This window comes from Myotis daubentonii, chromosome 14 (assembly GCF_963259705.1).
Source record: "Myotis daubentonii chromosome 14, mMyoDau2.1, whole genome shotgun sequence".
NCBI classification, from domain to species: Eukaryota; Metazoa; Chordata; class Mammalia; order Chiroptera; family Vespertilionidae; genus Myotis; species Myotis daubentonii.
In genome coordinates, this window is record NC_081853.1 from 21,391,085 (window position 1) to 21,412,602 (window position 21,518).

Here is a 21,518-nt window from a genome sequence, read left to right on the forward strand (position 1 = left end):
CACCTGGGAGCTTGTTAAAAATTCAGAATCTCAAGTCCACCCAGGCTGACTGAATTGGAATCTGCATTTTAACAAAATTCCCAAAGGATTTGTTCGCACATTCCAGTTGGAGAGGCACTGCTGTGCCACACCACGCTTCCCTGCCTCCGGGCCTTTGCACTCGTCTTGTTACTGCCCATGCCCTCCCCTTCCAGGTCACAACTTTCAAAAACTCTTCTGCCTCTTTCATCTTCTATTCAAAGGAGTTGCCTCTGTTTTCTTACATTAGCTCATTATTTCCTGCTTAGTAGTTGCTGCAATAAACATTTTGTTAATTTGTTGTATTGTTGGTGCTTTGTCTCACCAACTCTAAGCTCCTTGAGCGTGGGCGTCTTATTCCACCTGTCCAGCAATTGTATCTACATGAACATCACTTAGGATACTGGGTGGCCAGTAAATAGCTGTGAGTCAAAAATAAGTAAGTGCGCTGGTTTTCCGTGATCCAGTGCCAACCTGTGTTTGTCTCTAACATTACCTTCTTCCTTCCTTCCGTGCACTCTGTATTTCAGCTCAACTGAAACTACTTAGAGCTCCTCATCCCATCCCCATCCTGAATGGAGTGCTTTCATGCTTTGTTGCATTTGTTCAAACTGCTCACTCTTCCTGAATTCCATTTCCCCTTATTGTTCCACTAAGGAATGCACATTCATTCTCATAGCCCAATGTCTGAGAAAAGGCAGCTTAAGGACCAATTGCATATTGAATGATATTAGATTTCATTGGGATTTACATGCAAATTTCCATTATGACATCAAGATCCTATCGAGGAAAAGAACATATTCTATTGCTCTTGCTTAATGTAGTTCCTAGAATGTGGAACTGCTTAGTGACTAGCTTTTGAATGATGAGACAGGATAAATGAAGATGGTGTCTGGAGGATGGTTTAAAGATCACCATGTCTAAGGATTCACAACTTTGTCATAATAGGTCCTTCTTGACCATCATAGGCCCTACATTCCTGTATGCACTTTTCTGGATAAAAAAGTACTTTTTATAACCTTGTAGTCTTCCAGCACTCCTGAGAGATGAGCTGAATCAAGTAAACTCTTCATTTTTCTCTTTCTGAAGGTGACCTAGTTTCTCAAAGCAAAAATAAACAAATATGCTGTCTTAGTGCATTTAGGTGGGTGTAACCGAATATCTTAGGCCGAGTGGCTTATAACCAGCAGAAAATAATTGATTTCTCACCGTTCTGGAGGCTGGTAAATCCAAGTCAAGGCTCCAGCAGATCATGTCTGGTGAGAGCCTATGTCCTGGTTCATAGACAGAGGACTTCTCGCTGCGTCTCCTCATGACTGAACTGGGTGAGGGAGCTCTCTGGGGTCTTATAAGGACATTAATCCCATTCGTGAGGACTCCACCTTCACGACATAATGACCTCCTAATACCATCACAGTGGGGATTAGTCTTCAACATATGTGTTTAAAGGAGTCAAAAATAGAAGAATGCTTTCAGGTCTGGAGGCCACTTCTTTCTTAGCTTCCTGCATTTCCAAGGTTGTAAGATAGATTTTATTTCTTAAATAGTCCATCTGATTTTATTTATATGTAAATGGACATAGAGAACAATGCACATACATCTCAACAGCCATCAGTAATAACTCATTAGGGCCAGGGACAGAATTCAGTGGCTGTCAGTGGCCACTCAGATGTAGTATGTAAGATACCAAAGGCCTCTCACCCAAGTATGTCACTGCTGCATCCTAAGCTGGCAACTGAGCCTAAAGTTCCAACTATTTGTTGTTTCCTTGGATGAACTTGGAGGGGTTTGTTAAAGAGATGATTTTCCAATTAATCACCGGACAGTAGATGCTTTGTAATCAATACTTACTGACTTATGCTCACTCTGTAGGGAGTGGCAACCCTTTCCCCTGTAGCATGGAAGGAAGCATTTTAGTTTGGCTTCCCCGTGTTCACCAGGAGGACGCCCTGGATCAGTCTTGCTAATCTGTGTGCGGGAGAGGCCCTGCCAGTCAGGAGGGGCTGTGTGAGCAAAGGCATGGAGGCAGTGAGCAAGAGAAAGCTGACAACCACATGAAAGAATAGTGTATTCTTCTTAAAACAAACAAAAAATAGAGGAAATAAATGAAAATAGTTTTTTTGATTAACTATTACTGCCTTTATTTTTAAATATATATTTTTTTCTCTCATAGAGGAAGGCAGGGGGAGAGAGAGATAGAACATCAATGATGAGAGAGAATCATCAGTTGGCTGCCTTCTGCCATCCCCATACTGGGGATTGAGCCGACATCCCGGGCATGTGTCCTGACCAGGAATTGAACTGTGACCTCCTGGTTCCTAGGTGGACGCTTAACACCAAGCCACACCAGCCGGGCTGTCTTTAAAACACACACATAGACAATCTTATTTGATTCTCTTATAAGTAACTTCATTTTATTAGTGTGGAAATTAAGCCTCACAGAAGCCAAAGATGACCCAGCTAGTATTTTGAGAGTTGACAACCCAGTTGTGTTCTTTGACATTCCATGACTCCACACAGGTTAGGGAAAAGATCTGGAAGGTGATGCTATAATTCCAACCAAATATTAGTTACCCAATGTCACTGTTTTCCAGTGTTATTGGAGGGATACACATGCTACAGGATGATGAGATAATAGATATCATAGGAGAGAAATATTGCCCTGTACAAATGAATTAGAAGCCATGGCTTATCAAAGTGTAATCTCTCCTTAATAGCAAAACTTCTCAGCGTCTTTAATAAACTAGTGTGCACTGTGGGCCCCCCTGATATGGCAATATTGAATAGGGTGTTTTCTATGTTCAAAAGATTACGTTGCAGGGCTAATATTTCTCACAATGAAATGTGGGGTAACTATCCTAAATAATCTGTATAAAAAAACAGTTTCTCTTCTCTAGCTCAATAAAAGGGAAGAGATTCAGAAGGTTAGCAAAATAGAAAGGAAAGAAAAAACATCAGAAAAACAAAAGCCCATCTGGTCTCAAATGGTGAACTGACTGATCAGCATTCTTCCCAACTTACCTGGCAGAGAGCATGGCTCACCCCAGGTGAGTGGGTGCAAAGCAATTTGCAACTTCTGTAGTGCACAGGAGCTAAAATGAATGGCTGAGCTGGTTGGAAAAGAAGATTTAGTAGCAGTGATATGAGGACTTCTATCATTTGTGCTTGTATCGTTTGTCATATTTAAGCAAGTCAGTCATGGGAGGCTCAAACAAAAAGAAAGAATAAGGAACATGCAAGGGCACTAAAAGAAGGCATTTTTTTATCCTAGGATTTTATCCCTTTTTGTTCTAACATCAGAAATTCTTTCTTAGGATAGAGTCTACCTGTGTTCCATTTCACCTTTTAGGGCATGAGGGGTTTAAAAAATTACATATGGCCACAGTTTTCAAAGTATAAGTAGAAGAGGTCGGAGAATAATACAGCTGAAATACTAAGAGATTTCAACAAAGGGAGTGGGCATTTCTAGTTTAAAGGCATCAGGGAAGATTTGGGTGTTTGAACTGCATGTTGAAGAATTGGGGGGAAAGCAAAACAGCTAAGAGGATGAGTATAAACTAAATAAGGTAATTAGGGTATCTAAGGGTATTAAAAGGACTCATAAGCAGTGTCCTTTGCTGGAAGAGGAATGGGTCTGTGGGATGAGGGGAGGCAGAAGACACAGAATGAAGGATCAGAGCTCTGCTTTGGAATGATGAGTGCTAAAATGAGGTGACTACAGTTTCAAGTGGGCAGTGGTGTGGGTTTTCATCCAGGGTACAGTAGAGCCACACTTGCTTTCCAAGGCACTATGACAACTTCTTTTTGATCCACTTTTGTAGGCACAGATGTCCTCTTCCCAAGTGGAGGGAGACAGACAAAGAGGTAAACACCCAGGTTTTTTAGTTCAGAGAGTAGTTTCTATGAAGAGAAAATAGTAAAGGAATAATAAACAAAGGGAGAGACCTAAAATAAGAAAGAACAAGTAAGGAAACATAATAACTTTAATAGATCCATATCCTTGGGGACAAAGAGGAAAGAGTTTATGGAAGAAGACTGGGACAAACATTTTTTGAGGGGAGCAAGATAGAGAAGGGTGTCAAACTGACAGTATTGTCTGGAATAATCCTTTCAATAGAGATAGTTTATTAAGTTTTTACTATGTGGCCAACAATGTGCTTAACAGACACTAACTTTCTCAGTAAGTCTAGGAGGTAATCATTACTATATTTCATAGATGAAAAAAATATAAGGCTCAGACAGCTTAAATGATTTGGTCATTGTCACTCTGCTAAGATTTGAGCCATGTCCATCTGAGTCTAATGCTCATGGTATTAACTTCTGTGGTATGCTAAGACGGGGTAGCAAGATCTAAAGAAAGGGAAGGAAGGTAACATGTTGCTTTTAGATGCATAGAGTCTGAAATGCCTTTATGGCATTAATTGCTGGTGATATTCAATTGGACAAATCAGACCTCAAGAGAGTGGGGAGGAGTAGGAATGATCATCTTAAAGGTGTTCCCCCCCCCATGGATTAAGTTAATCTTTAGAGCCATAAGATATTCTAATAGAAATTAATTATTTAGGCAGCTGCAATGTTATTTAAGTTAGTCTTCATTACTAATGAACTTGGAAAACTGATGCTCCAGTTGACTTCGGGCTTCCTCTCTGACAATGATGAAGTCACTGAACCAGTGTCTGTCTTCCTGGTTCATTGTCTTTCTGTTTTGAACTGAGACTAAGCTCACTAATGGGGAAAGTAACAATCAGAGACCTATTGAAATCAAGTTCTGTCCTTGGCTGCATATTGCACGTAACTTGTTTTTCTCCCTCTCCCTGGCGTGTTAATTATGTTCATTTTCCCTCTACCTAGCAAATGAGTGCCCCGTATTCAATTCCCTTTCTTTCCTCATGAAGATGCCAAGGGCATTTCAGCTGTAAACATTCACTCTATAGATGTGTAGTAAATGACCAGAAAACAGATGAGACTCACATAAGTAATTATGAATCCTTTCATCATGTCTGATTACATATGAGTTGGGAGATAGACTTTAATGAAGTCACATATTTACATAATTACTAATTGTGTTATTCTTTTGAAGAGGGTTCTTTGAGAGTTTATAAAAGGAGGACCCAATCTAGTGGGGTAAAGACTTCCTGAGCAAGATTCAGTGAACAAGAGTTGAGCAGAATATCACAGCACAAAACCCATTATGAGGCAGGACACTTCATGAAACTCCAATAAAGGCCAGGAGCGTTAAATCATTTGATGAGTGTGCCTGCCGGACTATGCAGGGTCATTTAAATGGTTTAAGAGCAAGGAAAGTCATGGAAAAGACTAAGCCAAAAGGTGAGTTGATCAACCCTGATTGCTAAAGAATCCTTCTGGCTATGGGGCAACAAATTGAATTAGGAAGAGCTCAGAAGGAAAGGGAGCTGAGAAAATTCCATAGAAAGTTTTTTCAGAAGAATTGTGGTAGTGTTACCACAAGAGCCCGTTGCCCAGTGCACAGAGGAGTCAATGCTATGGCATTGGCTTTTGAGAAAAGAAAAAAGCTTTATTGTGAAGTCAACCAGAAAGGAGACTGGACAAAACAAATCTGCCTGCCGGGGTTTGGGGTGAGATTTAGAAGGTTAAAGGTAGGGAAGTCATGCATATTCATTGGAATTACACCATCTGGTATAATGGATAGGCACAGGCAGTTCATACAACTTCATGGATCACATGTAAAATTCAGGAACAGTTAACATATAGCTCCCAGAAGATTGTGGCCTTGTGTCATCAAAAGGTTGTCTCTAGGGCTAGAATTTTCGTTCTGTGCAGCCTCTGTAGACTGGTTGAGATGGGTAGTCTTATGGGTCCCTTTCAGGTAGTAGGGGGGTTATTCCCTTTCCCATTGGCTATGACCTGAGACTTCCTTGTTCTATTGCAGTTCAGTGGAAAACAGCTGGTGATTAATTATTTAGGGCTGATTGGAGCCAATCTATTAACTTGTTACAGGAGCAAGGGTGAGTGATTTGCAAGAGAGAAAATCTATGCAAGTTGTTGGTAATGTGATGGGGTGAGACAGGGCAAGGGCAAGGAAGATGTCAAAAATGAAAAAATCCCTAGTTCAAGGATACATAAAGCTGCCTTGAGCTAGGGATTTGTCCTTCAGTTTTCTTTGCATATAAGTCAGCCAATATTCTGTGTAAGGGCCTCATAGTACATAGTTTAGGCTTTGCAGGCATGTATTCACAACTATTCCACTCTGTCATGGCAGCATAAAATTGGCCCTGGACAAAATGTAAGAACTTTGTCATAATGTTCCAATAAAATGTTATTTACAAAAACAGGCAGCGGGCAGAATTTGGCCCACGAGCAATAGTTTGCAAGTTCCTGGTGCAGATCACGAGTTCAGTTTTGAGCAAGTATAAATTGTGGTATGTTTTAGGTACTCACATGAATATGTTTACATTACAAATTATTCTTAAATCTATGGCTTAAAAATGAATTTTACATGTGCTTAACAATTTGAACAAGATTAAACATCTAATCTTTGGTTGGTAAACGTATTTTAGGGAACTGTTCCCCAAGGAAGAGGAATAAGCGATTATTTGTGGTTAGCATATAAATTGTAAGGGGATGGTTGCTCCAGTGGCAATATTTTCCAGAAAGAGTCAGCTAACCAGTGTCAGCAGATGTGCATTGTTTGGCTATCTGAATGTAAGGTATTTTTAAAAAGGTATCAAAATTGTAAAAAACTGGAAGGTTCCAAATAACTCAGTTCTGAAAAAAAAAAAAAGAAAGAAAGGAAAGATATAGTTCTGGAACCAAGTGAAGTCAACCATTTTTAGTTAGAGGTATAGAAAGGTTTTGTCAAGAAAGAGAAACCAATTAGTCTGGGAGTTTTTAATTATATACATTTAAAACAAGTACCTATCATCTTGCCCCTTGCATTTAAGGGAAATGCAGACATTGAAATAGTAAAAGCAGATCATTTAGGCAGAACTATTATGAAATCTGTTCCTAATGTAATTTAACACATATGTATGTATGATGACACCGTGTTCCTTTAGACTTGGTCGTTTTGGGAAAAGAAATGTTTTTTACTCTGTTAACGTAAGGAACGTGCAAACCTGTAAAGAATGTTTGTGAGTTTATTTGCGCCAAACTGTCAACAATTGCCAGGAAGCGGAATCTCAATGGATTGAGATAAGGCTCTGGAGAATGGCAGTTTTGCACCTGGTTTTACATATTATAATCAAAAGAGGAGACATAAGTGGGTTACACAAAATCCACTGGTGATAGATTAGGGAGGTGGGGGAAAGCAAGGCTGGGAAACCTGTGGGATTGGATAAAAAGTAAAATGATAGGCACACACTTCTTTTACTTAAGTGGGTGCAGGATATTAACAGTCAGTGATTAACTCAATAAAAATGAAAGGATTCGTGGTCTCCAGAGTGGTGCCTGTGCTTTGAGGGGTCCAGAAAAAGTAAAATTACTTTGAAATTCCAACAATATGCTATTTGTAGATGCAAAAGACAATAGGCTCAGTTAAGGTAAAGATTTACTTTTGTCAGGGAAGATACCAGCCTAGGATATGACTACCCACCATAAACTGCTTTTTAATTTAAAAAGTTTTAATTTCAGGCCATCCGTTGTGGTTACTTTAGGTCTCTGAGTTTGCAAGGCCACCATGCAGGCTTCCCTGAGCTAGTCAGGATACATGTGGCCCCTTTTCGTCCACAACTCTCACCCACTTCTTTTTTTAAAAAATGTATTTTTATTTATTTCAGAGAGAAAGGGAGAGGGAGAGATAGAAACATCAATGATGAGAGGGAATCATTGATCAGCTGCCTCCTGCACACCCCACACTGGGGATCAAGCCTGCAACCTGGGCAGGTGGCCTGATCAGGAATAGTACCTTGACCTCCTGGTTCACAGGTCGCTGAGCTAAGCCCACCGGGCTCTCACCCACTTCTTTATGTGCTGGGACTCTAGGCATTTGAAGTTGTTTGGCCAATGACTTTATGAAACGTAGTCAGGAGACCTTCCTGATGGTCTAAATTTATAATTCCACTACAGCTTCAGACTTTCCTGTTAACTCACAATATAGTATAACTGAGTAATTAATGTGACCCATTTAGCCCGGCTGGAGTGGCTCAGTGGTTGGGCATTGACCTATGAACCAGGAGGTCACTGTTTGTTCCAAGTTAGGGCACATGCATGGATTGCAGGCTGGATCCCCAGTTGGAGGTGGCCTATCAATCTCTCTCATGGCTGATTCTACCTCTCTATCCCTCTCTTTCTCTCCTCTCTCTCAAAGTCAATAAAAACATATTAAAAATTAGTGTGAGTGACCCATTTAGACTTTTAATGAGATAGTGCATCACAAATCAAGAACAGAAGCCAGGAGAAGTAAATCTGTAGTCCCTGGGTTCGCTAAACAACACCAAGGTTTTCTTCTAAGTTCCAGTCTGTCAGAGAGCTTAGATCTGTGGCTCCAAACTTGTCTACATGTCACCGAAGGAGCTTTAAAACACGCTGATGCCTCTTGGGAATCTTTGGAAGATCTCCAAGTGATCCAAATGTTCAGGCACGTTTGGGAACCACTGGCTTGACTCAGAATAAAGTCTCAGTAACCACACCAAGCATTCCCATCTTGGACCTCCAGGGGCTCTCTGTGAACGGCTGTGGGCCACCACAGCAAAAAGCCAATCCGAATCAGACAGTGTGTGGTGCTTCCTCCTTAACATGTAAAACAAACACACAAACAAAAACGATTTTTATTACAAATGTTGAGTAAGTAGAATGTGAATTAATGAGTGTTTTTATTGTAATACATCAGTCCTGAAATGTTGTTTCACAGTACAGGTATGCTGCCTAAGGTATAAAAATAGGGGCTGAGTCTTTAAAAGTAAAAAAGACACTGAGGTGCTACAGAATTTCCTATGAAGCTCTTGCCACTTCACCTTAGCCACCCTCCACCAGAACCCAAACCTGGCTCTTTTCTAGTATTAAAAAGTGAACACTTCTCTGCATTTTCCTAGAAATCTTTTTCTATAAATTAGATACAACAGATATGTTTTATTGAATACATGGCATTTTAGTAAGAAAGCTCTTTTAAAATTATCTCATTCTATTAAGGTCTTAATAAGGAAAACTAATATTACAGAGAAGTATCCAATAGAAGCCGCAGCCAGCTGGGTCTACACAGTAGGATTTGGAAATAGGCAAATTCAATTTCACCAAAGAAAATATATCTGGAGTGACAACATTTTCTTTCAGATAGAAAGTGACTGTGTGCGGGAAAGTACCAGATCTCTTCTAGATGGAAAATGGGTGCTCCAAACACTATAAAATTTGTCACTGTTTAATTCCTGCATTTGGCAGTCAGACAGCAACTAATTTGGTTTTATTTTTTAATTCCAGTGATTATGAGGTCTGCACATTCCCTGTGGAGTAACACACTCTTGTCTAGGGCCAGAACCCAGTTTTCCTTTGCCAGACGCATGTGGCACAGACCTATAGCTGACAGGTGGCTTTTCCTTGTTTTTTGTCTGAGAAAGAAGCAATGGAGTCACAGCTGATTTTCTGAGTCCAGGACTTTATGACCCTGCTATCTGAGCATTCTCAGGAGACAGAGATAAGTGTTTCTGACCATGTGTGATTCAACGGTCCCCTTCCCTTCCAGAGCTACCTGTTATCCATCTAAGAACCTGCATTACTGACCAATTGTCTAACAGATTCAGAAGGTCTGCACCAGATGCAGAAGCAAGAAAGAATGTATTAGATGTTTGGCTGCAAGTAGTAGACTGCCATGAAGAATTGATTAATTTGTCCGGCCGTTGCGTGCAGTGGTTGAGCATGAGCCAGGAGGTCACCAGTTTGATTCTTGGTTAGGGAATATGTCCATCCCCAGTAGGTGGCATGCAGGAGGCAACCGACCAATGATGTTTCTCTCTCATCAGTTTTTTTATATCTTTCTCCCTTCCAGTCTCTCTAAAAATTAATGAAAACATATATTTTAAAAATAATTGGTTAAACATTAAGGAAAGCTATTATTTCATACTAGAGGCCCGGTGCACAAAAACTTGTGCACTCGGGGGGAAGGGAGGTCCCTCAGCCCGGCCTGTGCCCTCTCGCAGTCTGGGACCCCTCGGGAGATAACGACCTGCTGGCTTAGGCCTGCTCCCAGGTGGCAGAGGGCAGGCCCAATCCCTAGGTGCAGCCCCTGGTCGGGCTCAGAGCAGAGCCGATTGGGGAGTTGGGGCGCCGCCCCCTGTCATGCACAGAGCAGGGCGGATCAGGAGGTTGCGATGCCACCCTCAGTCATGCTCAGGGTAGGGCCGATTTGAGGGTTGGGGCGCCACCCCCTGTCACAATCAAGGCAGGGTCGATGGGGAGGTTGCGGCGCCACCCCCTGTCACGCACAGAGCAGGGCTGATAGGGAGGTTGTGGCCCTGCCCCCTGTCACACACAGAGCCGCAGGGCAATCAGGGGGTTTGGGCGCTGCCCCCTGTCACACTGATCCCGGTGCCGGGAGACCTCGCGGCTCCGCTGATCCCGGTGCTGGGAGGCATATTACCCTTTTACTATATAGAATAGAGGCCTGGTGCAGGGGTGGGGGCCGGCTGGTTTGCCCTGAAGGGTGTCCTGGATCAGGGTGGGGGTCCCCACTGGGGTGCCTGGCCAGCCTGGATGAGGGAATGATGGCTGTTTGCAGCTGGTCACACACCCTTCAGGGTGGGGGTCCCCACTGGGGTGCCTGGCCAGTCTGGGTGAGGAGCTGAGGGCTGTTTTCAGGCTGGGACTGAAGCTCCCAACTGCTCCTTTTTTTCTTTTTTCTTTTTTATTCTGGGCCAGCTTTAGCTCTGAGGCTCCAGCTCTTAGGCCTCCGCTCCTGAAAGCAGGTATCTGGTTTGTTTCAGTTCTCGAAACTCTGTATCAACTCCAGCTCTGAGATCCCAGCTCGCTGAAAGCTGGTTTCTGGGTTTTTTTTTTAGCATCTATATTTGTTACAATGTTTGAAACTGCAGGCTCAGAGGCCTGCAAGGCAGGCGGGGAACATTGGTTTCCTCCGTCACTGAAGCAAGCAAGCCTCATGTTAGTTTCAAGCTGCCTGGCTGCTGGTCGCCATCTTGGCTGACAGTCAATTTGCATATCTCCCTGATTAGCCAATGGGAAGGGTAGCGGTCGTATGCCAATTACCATGTTTCTCTTTTATTAGTGTAGATTAGTGTAGATTAGAACTTCAGTGGTAGAGTGGTACCAGTCAATAGTGTTGGTTAAGTTGGTGACATAACTATGCTATCAAAGACACAAATTATTTTTATCTTTCTTTTTCCATTCTCAGCATATTGGCTTTATTCCTTAGACTTGCCTCTTCATGGATACAGAATGGCTGCTGCAGTTCATCACATCATTTTTGTACACATCAAAGTTCAAAGGCTGAAGACAGCATATCCCTTCTCTGTCTCTTTTTTAAGAATGAAGAACACTTTCCTAGGATTTCACAACAGGCTTATTGTTGCTTTCATTGACCAGAACTTCATAATTTTCTTTTTCCTAAAACATTAGTCCACCTATCCATATAAGTTAGGCTTTCCAGCTAACAGACAATTTTGTTGCAGAGTTCAGAAAGGAACTTGAAATTTGCATCCCTACTAGCCCTCAGAGAGTATAGTTGTTTTCTTCATAGCGCTAAATTATTATTCTTCCTTAAATAGTTGCCTATAGCCTTTTGCAGGTGGCTGTTTCTTCATATAAAACAAAGCACTGAATTTGTGTATGTGGGTATAGATATGCACAAGTCATATGCGCTACTTTAACAAAATCCTCACTTACCAGAGCTTTTACAGGTTACTTGGTACCATTGTAGGTTTGCCATTGTTTGTATGGAGAATAATACAATAATTAATAATTGCTACAAGAATAAACTGCTTCACATACAACCATAAACTACTTTTGCCCCTCCCTATATTATCAATATTTCTTTCAATTGGCAAAGCAAGTAAATTGCTATTGTTCATTTGGAGCAGGAGGCAACTTTGTTGGTTTAATATATGCAATTAAATTGAGTTGAGATCTACTTTAAATGAAAATCGAAAACAAATTAAGTAATCAGTCAATGCAGTTTTTATAGTTACAATTCTTTATTTATTTGGGTAAATTGAGAGAAAAAGCTGTTAGCATTGTAGGCATTTTATTTTAATCAAGGGGAACTAGAATTAGTGAGCTGGCAACATTTAGAATATGACAGAATGATTATTTGTGCCTGTATTTGTATGAGCCCTACATCTGTTCCCAAAGATCAAGCTTAATCATGGCATATTAGTATCCACTTATGTTGGAATAGGCAACCTCAAGTTTAGCTAATAAAATTCACTTGTAGTTTTTAAATTTATCTTATTAACCAGGCCTAGGGCCTTTTAATTTGACATTTGAAAACCTTTGTATTAATAGTAACTTTTTTAGATTCTGGGTTCTTAAAATTTGACATTTGTAAAGTGAATGCGCATCTTTTTCGCTCTTGTTACAAATGATTTCCTGAATTTTATGAATTGGGGATGGCTGCCAGTGACTTACTTCCATCAAAATGATGATGTTGAGAGAAAATATTATTGATGTTTCATATTTAGTTAGATTTATTTTATTTATACTTAGAGCTATTAGTGCTGACGTGGGTTTTATATTCAGGCAAATGAGTGCATATGACTCATCTGAATATCTTTGGGTCTCTGGTTAAAGTCTAAATTCAACCATTGCAAGGATATGATGTTTTATGAAGTTTAAACCCTGAGCCATATTTTTTCAGAGTCAACTACATTGATTCAGATTTTCAAGGTAGTTCTCATTCAAGTTTGATAGAAATATCACGCCCCGCTTAAATTATATCCTGTTTAACACAGTAGTGAAATTCTGATGAGCTATGAATTAATTTTCTTTCCCTCTTATCTCTTAAAATTATTTTTATCTTTTAAAAAAGCTTCAGACTTTCTAGTATCTTCCTAACCTATTTTTGTATTAAAAATTCAATTAAGTAAGCATGGGGAATATCAGCCAAATTTATTCATTGGAATTTAATTTCTTCTCTCATTAATTTGGTAGGTGTATCTTTTGCAACTTGTAGATGCTGAAACTATTTAGTACATATAACTTTTAGGACTCCTGGTTGCAAGTGATAGGAATGCTATGTAAAGTGTTTCAGCGTAGCAGAATTTACTAGCTTACATAATGGCACAACCTTGGGAATTCCTGCTTCAGGCATAGCTATATCCAGTGGCTCAAACAGGCTCAAGAGTAATCTTTGTCTTCAACTTTCTGCATTGCTTTCCTCTGTGTTTCCCTCTTTCCCTGACAAACGTCTTCCTTCTTGTAGCCCTAAGCACCAGCCAGCATCCCTACATGCTGGAAACTGCAAGCCCAACAAAACCAAAGATTTTTAATCTGTACAATCTCAATAAAAAACATGAAATTAAATCCTGTGCCATTCCAAGGCAATCCCATCCCTGACCCAGGCTCTGGGAGGAGAATGTATCAGTGGTGGGTGAAGTGTGGTCCCTAGAGAATGCTCAGCAACAGCACCTGAGATATTGTTATAAATACATATTCTCAGGGCTCATTACATACCCAGTGCATCTGAGAATTAGAAAGTAGGGCCAGCAGACTGGGTTGCAACAAGTCCGCCAAGTGGTTCTGATGTACACTCAGGCTTGGGATCCACTGTGGTCTACTCATTGGCCACGCTTGTGTCCTGTGTGCTGCCCCCGGAGCTTCCATGTAACTTTCACAGAAAAGAGCTCTGAGAAAATGGCCTCAGAAAAGAAGAACAGTAGCTGCCATTCTGGCAAAGCTGAGCAGTAACCACCACCAGGAATTCCAGCCCAATAGTAAAGTGTTGTATTTCTAATGCCATTATTTCTCAGAACACTGCCGATTATGGATTCCCTTCCAGAAAATCAATATTCTAATTAAGCAAACACTTGTCTATCCTCTTCTAAGTTAGAGTGTTTTAGTTTAATTTTCATCTCCAAATAGGTACATGGCCAATCTTGAAAGGTTTCCAGACCGTATTATTTTCTGATCGAATGCTTCCTGAACTCTTAGGATATCCTCCACTAGAATTAAAGCCCTCAAAGTGAACCTTCTCACTCCTGGGTGACAAATGAAATGAAAGGCTTACTCTGCTTCACAATTTCTCAATGACAATGGCAGTGATGCTACAGAATTTAAAGTAATTTTAAAACATTTTTAAATAAGGGGTGTGGGAGATGCGGGAAGAGACTGGACAAAAATTGTGCACCTATGGATGAGGACAGTGGGGGGGGGGGTAAGGGCAGAGGGTGGGGTGGGAACTGGGTGGAGGGGAGCTATGGGGGGAAAAAGAGGAACAAATGTAATAATCTGAACAATAAAGATTTAATAAAAAAATAAAATAAAGCACCTAATAATGGAGATGAATTTAGCTTTTTATATTACTTCAGTGTGTGTGTGTGTGTATGTGTGTGTGTGTTTCTTACTGTGGTTTGAGACATTTGCATTTATCCTGGAGAAGGCAGTAGAGAGCATGTGGATATTTCTCAATTTATCTAATCATAGGACTCCCAGGGCACTTCTTAAAAGTAGATCCAAAGGCTCTTTTTCAGGATATTCTTATTTGGGAGGTCAGGAATGGAGACAAAGAATTTTTACTAGTATTCTTTAAAATTGTCACAGGAATTTCTTAGAATTAAGTATGTTTGGAACATATCTACGACTATGTGAATGGTAAGGATGTTGCAATGGATTGGTAGGGGGTCAAATCTTGGTTGTAGATCCTACTAGAGGAGTAAATCACATGACCTCATCAGGTGGTCAAATACTTCTCTTATGTTTGTTGCTAGTCGTTCCCTTTTCTCTCGAATAATGCGCTGTTGCATTCGTATCCCTTACACTGCAGATCGAGGACATGCAATGGGGTAGAGGAGTCCGGGAGATCCCGCACTCCGTGTGCACTCTGCCCTGCAAACCCGGCCAGAGAAAGAAGACCCAGAAGGGAACGCCCTGCTGCTGGACCTGCGAGCCCTGTGACGGCTACCAGTACCAGTTCGATGAGAACACGTGCCAGCATTGCCCGTATGACCAGCGGCCCAATGAGAACCGGACTGGCTGCCAGGATATCCCCATCATCAAGCTGGAGTGGCATTCCCCCTGGGCCGTCATCCCCGTCTTCTTAGCGATGCTGGGCATCATCGCCACCATCTTTGTCATGGCCACGTTCATCCGCTACAACGACACGCCCATAGTCCGGGCATCTGGGCGGGAACTCAGCTACGTTCTGCTGACGGGCATCTTTCTCTGCTACATCATCACTTTCCTGATGATAGCCAAGCCTGACGTGGCGGTGTGTTCCTTCCGGAGAGTGTTCTTGGGCTTGGGGATGTGCATCAGTTATGCAGCCCTCTTGACAAAGACCAACCGGATTTATCGCATATTTGAGCAGGGCAAGAAATCAGTGACAGCTCCCAGACTCATCAGCCCGACATCACAGCTGGCGATCACTTCAAGTTTAATATCAGTTCAGCTTCTAGGTGTTTTCATTTGGTTTGGCGTTGACCCACCCAACATCATCGTAGACTATGATGAACATAAGACAATGAACCCCGAGCTGGCCAGGGGAGTTCTCAAATGTGACATCACAGATCTGCAAATCATTTGCTCGTTGGGATATAGCATTCTTCTCATGGTCACATGTACTGTGTACGCCATCAAAACTCGGGGTGTCCCAGAGAACTTTAACGAAGCCAAGCCCATTGGATTCACTATGTACACGACATGTATAGTATGGCTTGCCTTCATTCCAATTTTTTTTGGCACCGCTCAGTCAGCGGAAAAGGTAAGTGAAAATGCACCCCACACCATGCATTTCAAATGTGTTCATTTTTGTAAAGATGGAAACCAAATTAATTGAAGAGAGCAAGAGGTTTTATATATGCAGAATGGTATTCCTAAGAGTAGAGAAAGCCAACCAGTGGTAGCATTTTCCAGTTACTTTATTATAGAAATACTCAATGTAGCAAGAGATTATCCAGTATGAAATGATCTAATCTATTCAAAGTAATCCTTCCTATAATTAATTTTCCACTCTCTCTACACATATTTCTGAGGGACAGGAGAGGGGGGCCACAGTTCCTCATCCTCCAGGATCAGGATGGTCATTCCTAGTTCACTCGCTTTCTCCTCAGTGGCTCTTTAGGTTGTCACTGTGGATTGGATCTAGTACGTGAGCTATACAAACTATTAGAGTTGCTCAACTGCATGTTTGTGGTGATGGATATATATATATATATATATATATATATATATATATATATATATATATATATATATATATATATACCATCATCTACTGCTTAACTGTGGGGATACATTCTGAGAAATGTGTTGTGTTGTTAGGTATATTAATCACATCAAGTGCTTCAGAGTGATACCAGAGACTCAAATTTGTACACACACACACACAGTAGAACAAATATCTTCAAACTGTGAAAGTTCAAAGTTTTTAAAATTAGTGGACCCTAATATGTTGGTCTTAAATATAGTCACTGCATATGATCCCCATGTATAATTATAAGTTTTTATGCTTCTGAAAATTAAGCAGCCCTAATATGTTGATTCTTAATGCAATTCATGTATAACTAGCTGCAGGTTCAATTTGCATGCAAATACAGCAACACTAAGGTGATGGTTTTGTGTGTATGTGATTCATACACATCTGACTTCTATACCCACCCCTATCTGCCTATAATTTTGTGTATATGCAAATTGGGCCATTTGAATATATTGATCTTAAGATGTGGTGTCCTTCACTCAGTGAATGCAGTCTGACATGTTGATATAACTGAAGCCAGAACTGAGACTCAGAGTCCTAGCTTGAACATTCTGTAGGAGAAAGCATAGTTATAGTTTGATTAGAAGCTGGGATGTTGGGGGTTCAGCCTGATACCATGTTATTTTGGAGAAGTCTCTTAAGCATTCAGGGGCTTAGTTCCCAAAGTGGAGCAAACAAAGAGTGAAATAGGACTGTCTACAGATTTCTTACTCTATTAGTTGAATCTGATATTTTATTGTTACTTCTGTTCTCTGTTTCATTGTGAAACAGGATTAGTGGTTATTTTTCTGGTTTTTCAACTAAAAATGTCTTTCACCTATATTGTTTGATTCAAAAGCTATAAGTTTAGACTGCATTTTTTAAAGTGAACATCTCATGAAACCATGCAGAATTCTAAAGCTAAGGACAGTAAATGGTTCCAGATTACGGTTTTAGTCATAAAGTGTCTCGAAGGAAGGTCTAAAATGTATGCTCAATGAGCATAATATGTATCTGATGGTATGTTTCATATTCATAATGCATGTTTACTGTCTGTGAAACCAACTTGACTTTCATTTTATTGCATCTATCTATCCCTGAGCCAAGGGGGTAGTAAAATATGAGTCAGGGTAGTGAAATGCAATAGAGAGAAGAAGGAAAAAAATTCTCCAAATGTATCCAGGTAAGTCCATAACCATTGAACTTTTTATGGGGCATGATATGCATCATCCAAGCCTGTGGAGGTAATGATCATTTTCTTATGAAAACAAACATAGTTCTCCATGCAAGAGGTTAGGAAACATTAAGTCCTTTTCTTGAAAATTTGTTCTTGAGGCATATAAAAGGGAGAAATAACTGTGGTTGTTTTATAGATGAGCCTTTTTGTAATGCATGTTTGACGATCTACTAGTATGTCTACCATATCATTTATCATTTCTATCCATTTCCAGTCATGACTATGAATCTTTTCAGGAAGGTTAGGGGTTATAATTTACTCATTAAAAAACCTGTAAATGATACAAAATTTTTGAAATTGAATTCATGTATTCTGGTTGTTCTAGTAAATATGCTGGTAGCTCTGGACTACAGGAAAAATGAAACTTTCTTCAAGCAATGAGCTTTTTAATCCTTGAGTTTAGACGGCACATATTCGCCTTTGTACACCCTCAGTGGGCTATGGTGTTCTACATGGTTGATTGGCACAAAGGTACTGAATTGTCAAATGGGAATAGTGAATTGTTATGTGAAAATGCACACACCTCAATAATAGGCATATAACTAGACAAGCATGAGTGATCAATTAAGAATACTGGGTGTTTCAAAAAAATGTATACACCCTTTAGCAGCTCAATTTTGAAAAATGAAATATGTTTTAATAAACACTGCCTTTATAACTATTTAAAGTGCATGTATACCTTTTGGGGGCACCCTATATTTAATGGACATAAAACCATGGACTTTAAATTGTGGAAGGTGACAAACTGCCAAATGCAGCAAAGAGGTCACAGCAAAAGGCATTCTTACCAAACTAGCAAACATAACCCCTCCTTTTTTGTTTAGGTTTAACAGTTTTGTTTCAAATTGAAGCATTTTATTATAATGGGGGGGGGGGGCAATTAGGCAGTGAATTCAGTAATAACTATTTACTGTTTCAGGAAATTTAATTTATTTTGATTATGCTATGTATATCTTTGTGAAATTTCTCATCCACTGAGTTTATTAGCACAGCATAAAGTATGAGGAATGCTCCTTCTTTCTTGCAAAACAACTTCCTCTTGTTAAGGAAGATGCTATCTTGTTTTATTTGTCTTTGTTAACCCTGTACCTTCTAGGCCAGTGATGGCGAACCTTTTGAGCTCAGCGTGTCAGCATTTTAAAAAACCCTAACTTAGCTCTGGTGCCGTGTCACATCTAGAATTTTTTTGATATTTGCAACCATAGTAAAACAAAGATTTCTATTTTTGATATTTATTTTATATATTTAAATGCCATTTAACAAAGAAAAATCAACCAAAAAAATGAGTTCGCGTGTCACCCCTGACACGTGTGTCATAGGTTCGCCATCACTGCTCTAGGGTGAGTACCTTACAACATGGCTGGGGAGGAAAGATGTAAGCCTAAGCCGTAAAGAACCGTTCCTGGTTGTAGAATTTCTGTTTAGGTGACTAATGATTCTTGGGAAGATCACCAGTGGCAGGGCAGTAGCACGGTAGGAGCTAGTTGGTTAGTGAGCTGTGGTAATATCCCATTGTTAAATAGTGACACTGTTCGTTGGAGGACTGGATTGTTTTTCCATGAGAAACAAAGGCTTGGCTTGCGGATACATCTATTCGGAGAGTTTTGCCTGCCACCTAGAAAAGAAGCACCTTCAGGTTGGGAGGGACACAGGCCACCCAGCCCAAACCTGAGACACCGTACAGATGCTGTGTTTATTCAGAACTTTCCAGGTTCTCTTTTTTATTATGAAAGTCACATTTCTTTTTTAGCCTTTTACAAATAGCATGTAAATGAAGAAAAAGGACTCCATCCTAGAGAGACTCATTGTCAACAGTCTGACGTCTCTACTTCTAGATGCATAAATATGCACATAGTCACACACATACACAAACTTCTTTTTAAAAGAAAAATCCTTATTTTTCCTTCTGGGGTGCATCACAACACAGTGGAGAGAAATGTTCCGATCCATAGTTTATACAAGGCTGTGCACCCATGCTCTGATGGGCATGGAGACTGGTGGTTGAGATCTTACTTCTGTTGTTTACTTTGTCTGTTTCTGGTTATATCAGTAGCATATGAAACCATCTCCTTTCTGCTTCCTGCTGTGATCTTGGTGGTAACTTCTCTCTAAACAGCCCTCTGAAACCAGCTGGTATTAGCCAGTGCCTTTTGGTGGTGCAGTCCACCTTTATACCTTTATGATGTATCAGCTAAGTTCCACTGCAGTCACCTAGGATAGTAGGAGCCTTCATCATCTTAGTCTCTTCCTTCAGCACGAATAACTAGTTCAGCAGGTAAATTCAAGAGCTTGCATTAAATTGAACAGAGCTAGGATAAGGAAAGAGCTTAGGACATTAAAACAAAGGTCTTGACCATTTGAGATTTGAACAGAGTTGCTCCAACGAGAGAAAGTTCTGCTAAAAGGGAAGATTCAACAAGAGACCTTGAATCTGCCCCCAGTTGGGGTGCTCCCTGGAGCACACTTTTCCTATTAGGTATTTTCCTCTTTGAGAATTCAGCCACCACGAGATCCATCCTTAGGGACCCAGGCCTTGCCTTTAGAACTAATACCAGGATCATCAAACAAACCTCTGTCCTGTGGCATTTACTAGTGCATCAGAGGCCACCTATTATTTTGAGAAAGAACTTTTCTCAAAGCACAAGAAATCTTGTGCTAGGAGCTGGCCTCATGCCTATCCTCCTCATCGTTCTATGGTGCTCTGAACCTAAACATTATATATATTTGGATGTGTCATCCTCCTGGGTTCTTTGATTTTGATGATGGCTTCACAGATGAATACATTTATCAAAGTTGATCAAATTGCATACTTCAAATATGTGTAGTTTATTACATATCAGTTTGTTAAAAAAAAAAACTTAGCTAAGTAAAATTTAAAAATCTGATTGGCTTTATTCAATGATCCATGAATTGGGCAGCAAATAGGAAAAAGTGCTGAAGAGCTGTGTAAGATGAAAGACTTGTAGGCACAAGAGGTTGGGACAAGAAAGTTACTAGCCATCTCCTTTCTGCTTCCTGCTGTGATCTTGGGGATAATCAAACTTCAAACAAGCAAAGAGTGGATTGTTTCAGGCAAGGTCACCTTCCTTGGGGGAAAACAGTGGTTTATCAGGTGGATTACCTTACTAGTATTGACTAGTATAGACTTTCTCCATGAGATTACATTCCTGGGAGAGGTTGAAACCACAATTAGGTTAGATATTAAGTCTCAGTTGGGTGATGTTGGTTTAGTACAAGTGACTTCATTTTAGGCCCGTTGCTTTTTTTTTTTTAAAACAAAGTATACATCAATAAAACCATGAAAAAATGCTTTGCACAGAAACCCTTTCTTTTCTCTCCTCTTCCTCCTTTCTCTTGAAACTAGAATTGTATAAATGAATTAGTGTATAAAGAAGGCTTCAGACACTCTCTGGTACATGGTAAAGGCTCAATAAAGAACTATATCCTTCCACAGTAGTCTCCTCTTAGCAAAACAATTTCTGTCAGACATTGGCAGAAGAGTAAGCAGAAGGTATTTGGGAAATCATAAGTACAGGCTATAATATGGATTAGGGGATGACAAGATCAAACTCTGGAGAGGTGGTAGAGGTGAAATCTTGGAGGACCCTTGACTTTTTTAGGTAAGGGAGGAGTGTGCTTCAGTGAGTTGGCAGTGAAGTATGACATTGTTGGAGTTATGCTTTACAAAGATTATTCATTGCTTATGAGTAACAGTTTGCATGATAGCTATAATATTGTGATATATATATATATATATTGATCTCAGAGAGGAAGGGAGAGAGATAGAGAAACAGAAACATCAATGATGAGATACAATCATTGGTTGGCTGCCTCCTGCATACCCCTTACTGGGGGGTTCTAGCCCACAACCCAGACATGTGCCCTTGGCTGGAATCGAACCTGGGACCCTTTAGTCCGCAGGCCAACTCTCTATCCACTGAGCCAAACAGG

At 40.4% G+C, this 21,518-nt stretch overlaps 1 protein-coding gene across 1 annotated transcript in view; it reads left to right on the forward strand.

The window, feature by feature from the left end:
- Positions 1-21,518, forward strand: part of GRM7 (glutamate metabotropic receptor 7) — a 754,621-nt gene that overhangs the window by 584,979 nt on the left and 148,124 nt on the right. Inside the window, exon 8 of the mRNA XM_059662903.1 lies at positions 14,921-15,856. Within this exon, the coding sequence (XP_059518886.1) occupies positions 14,921-15,856 (936 nt within the window). The remainder of the gene's footprint in view (positions 1-14,920; positions 15,857-21,518) is intronic.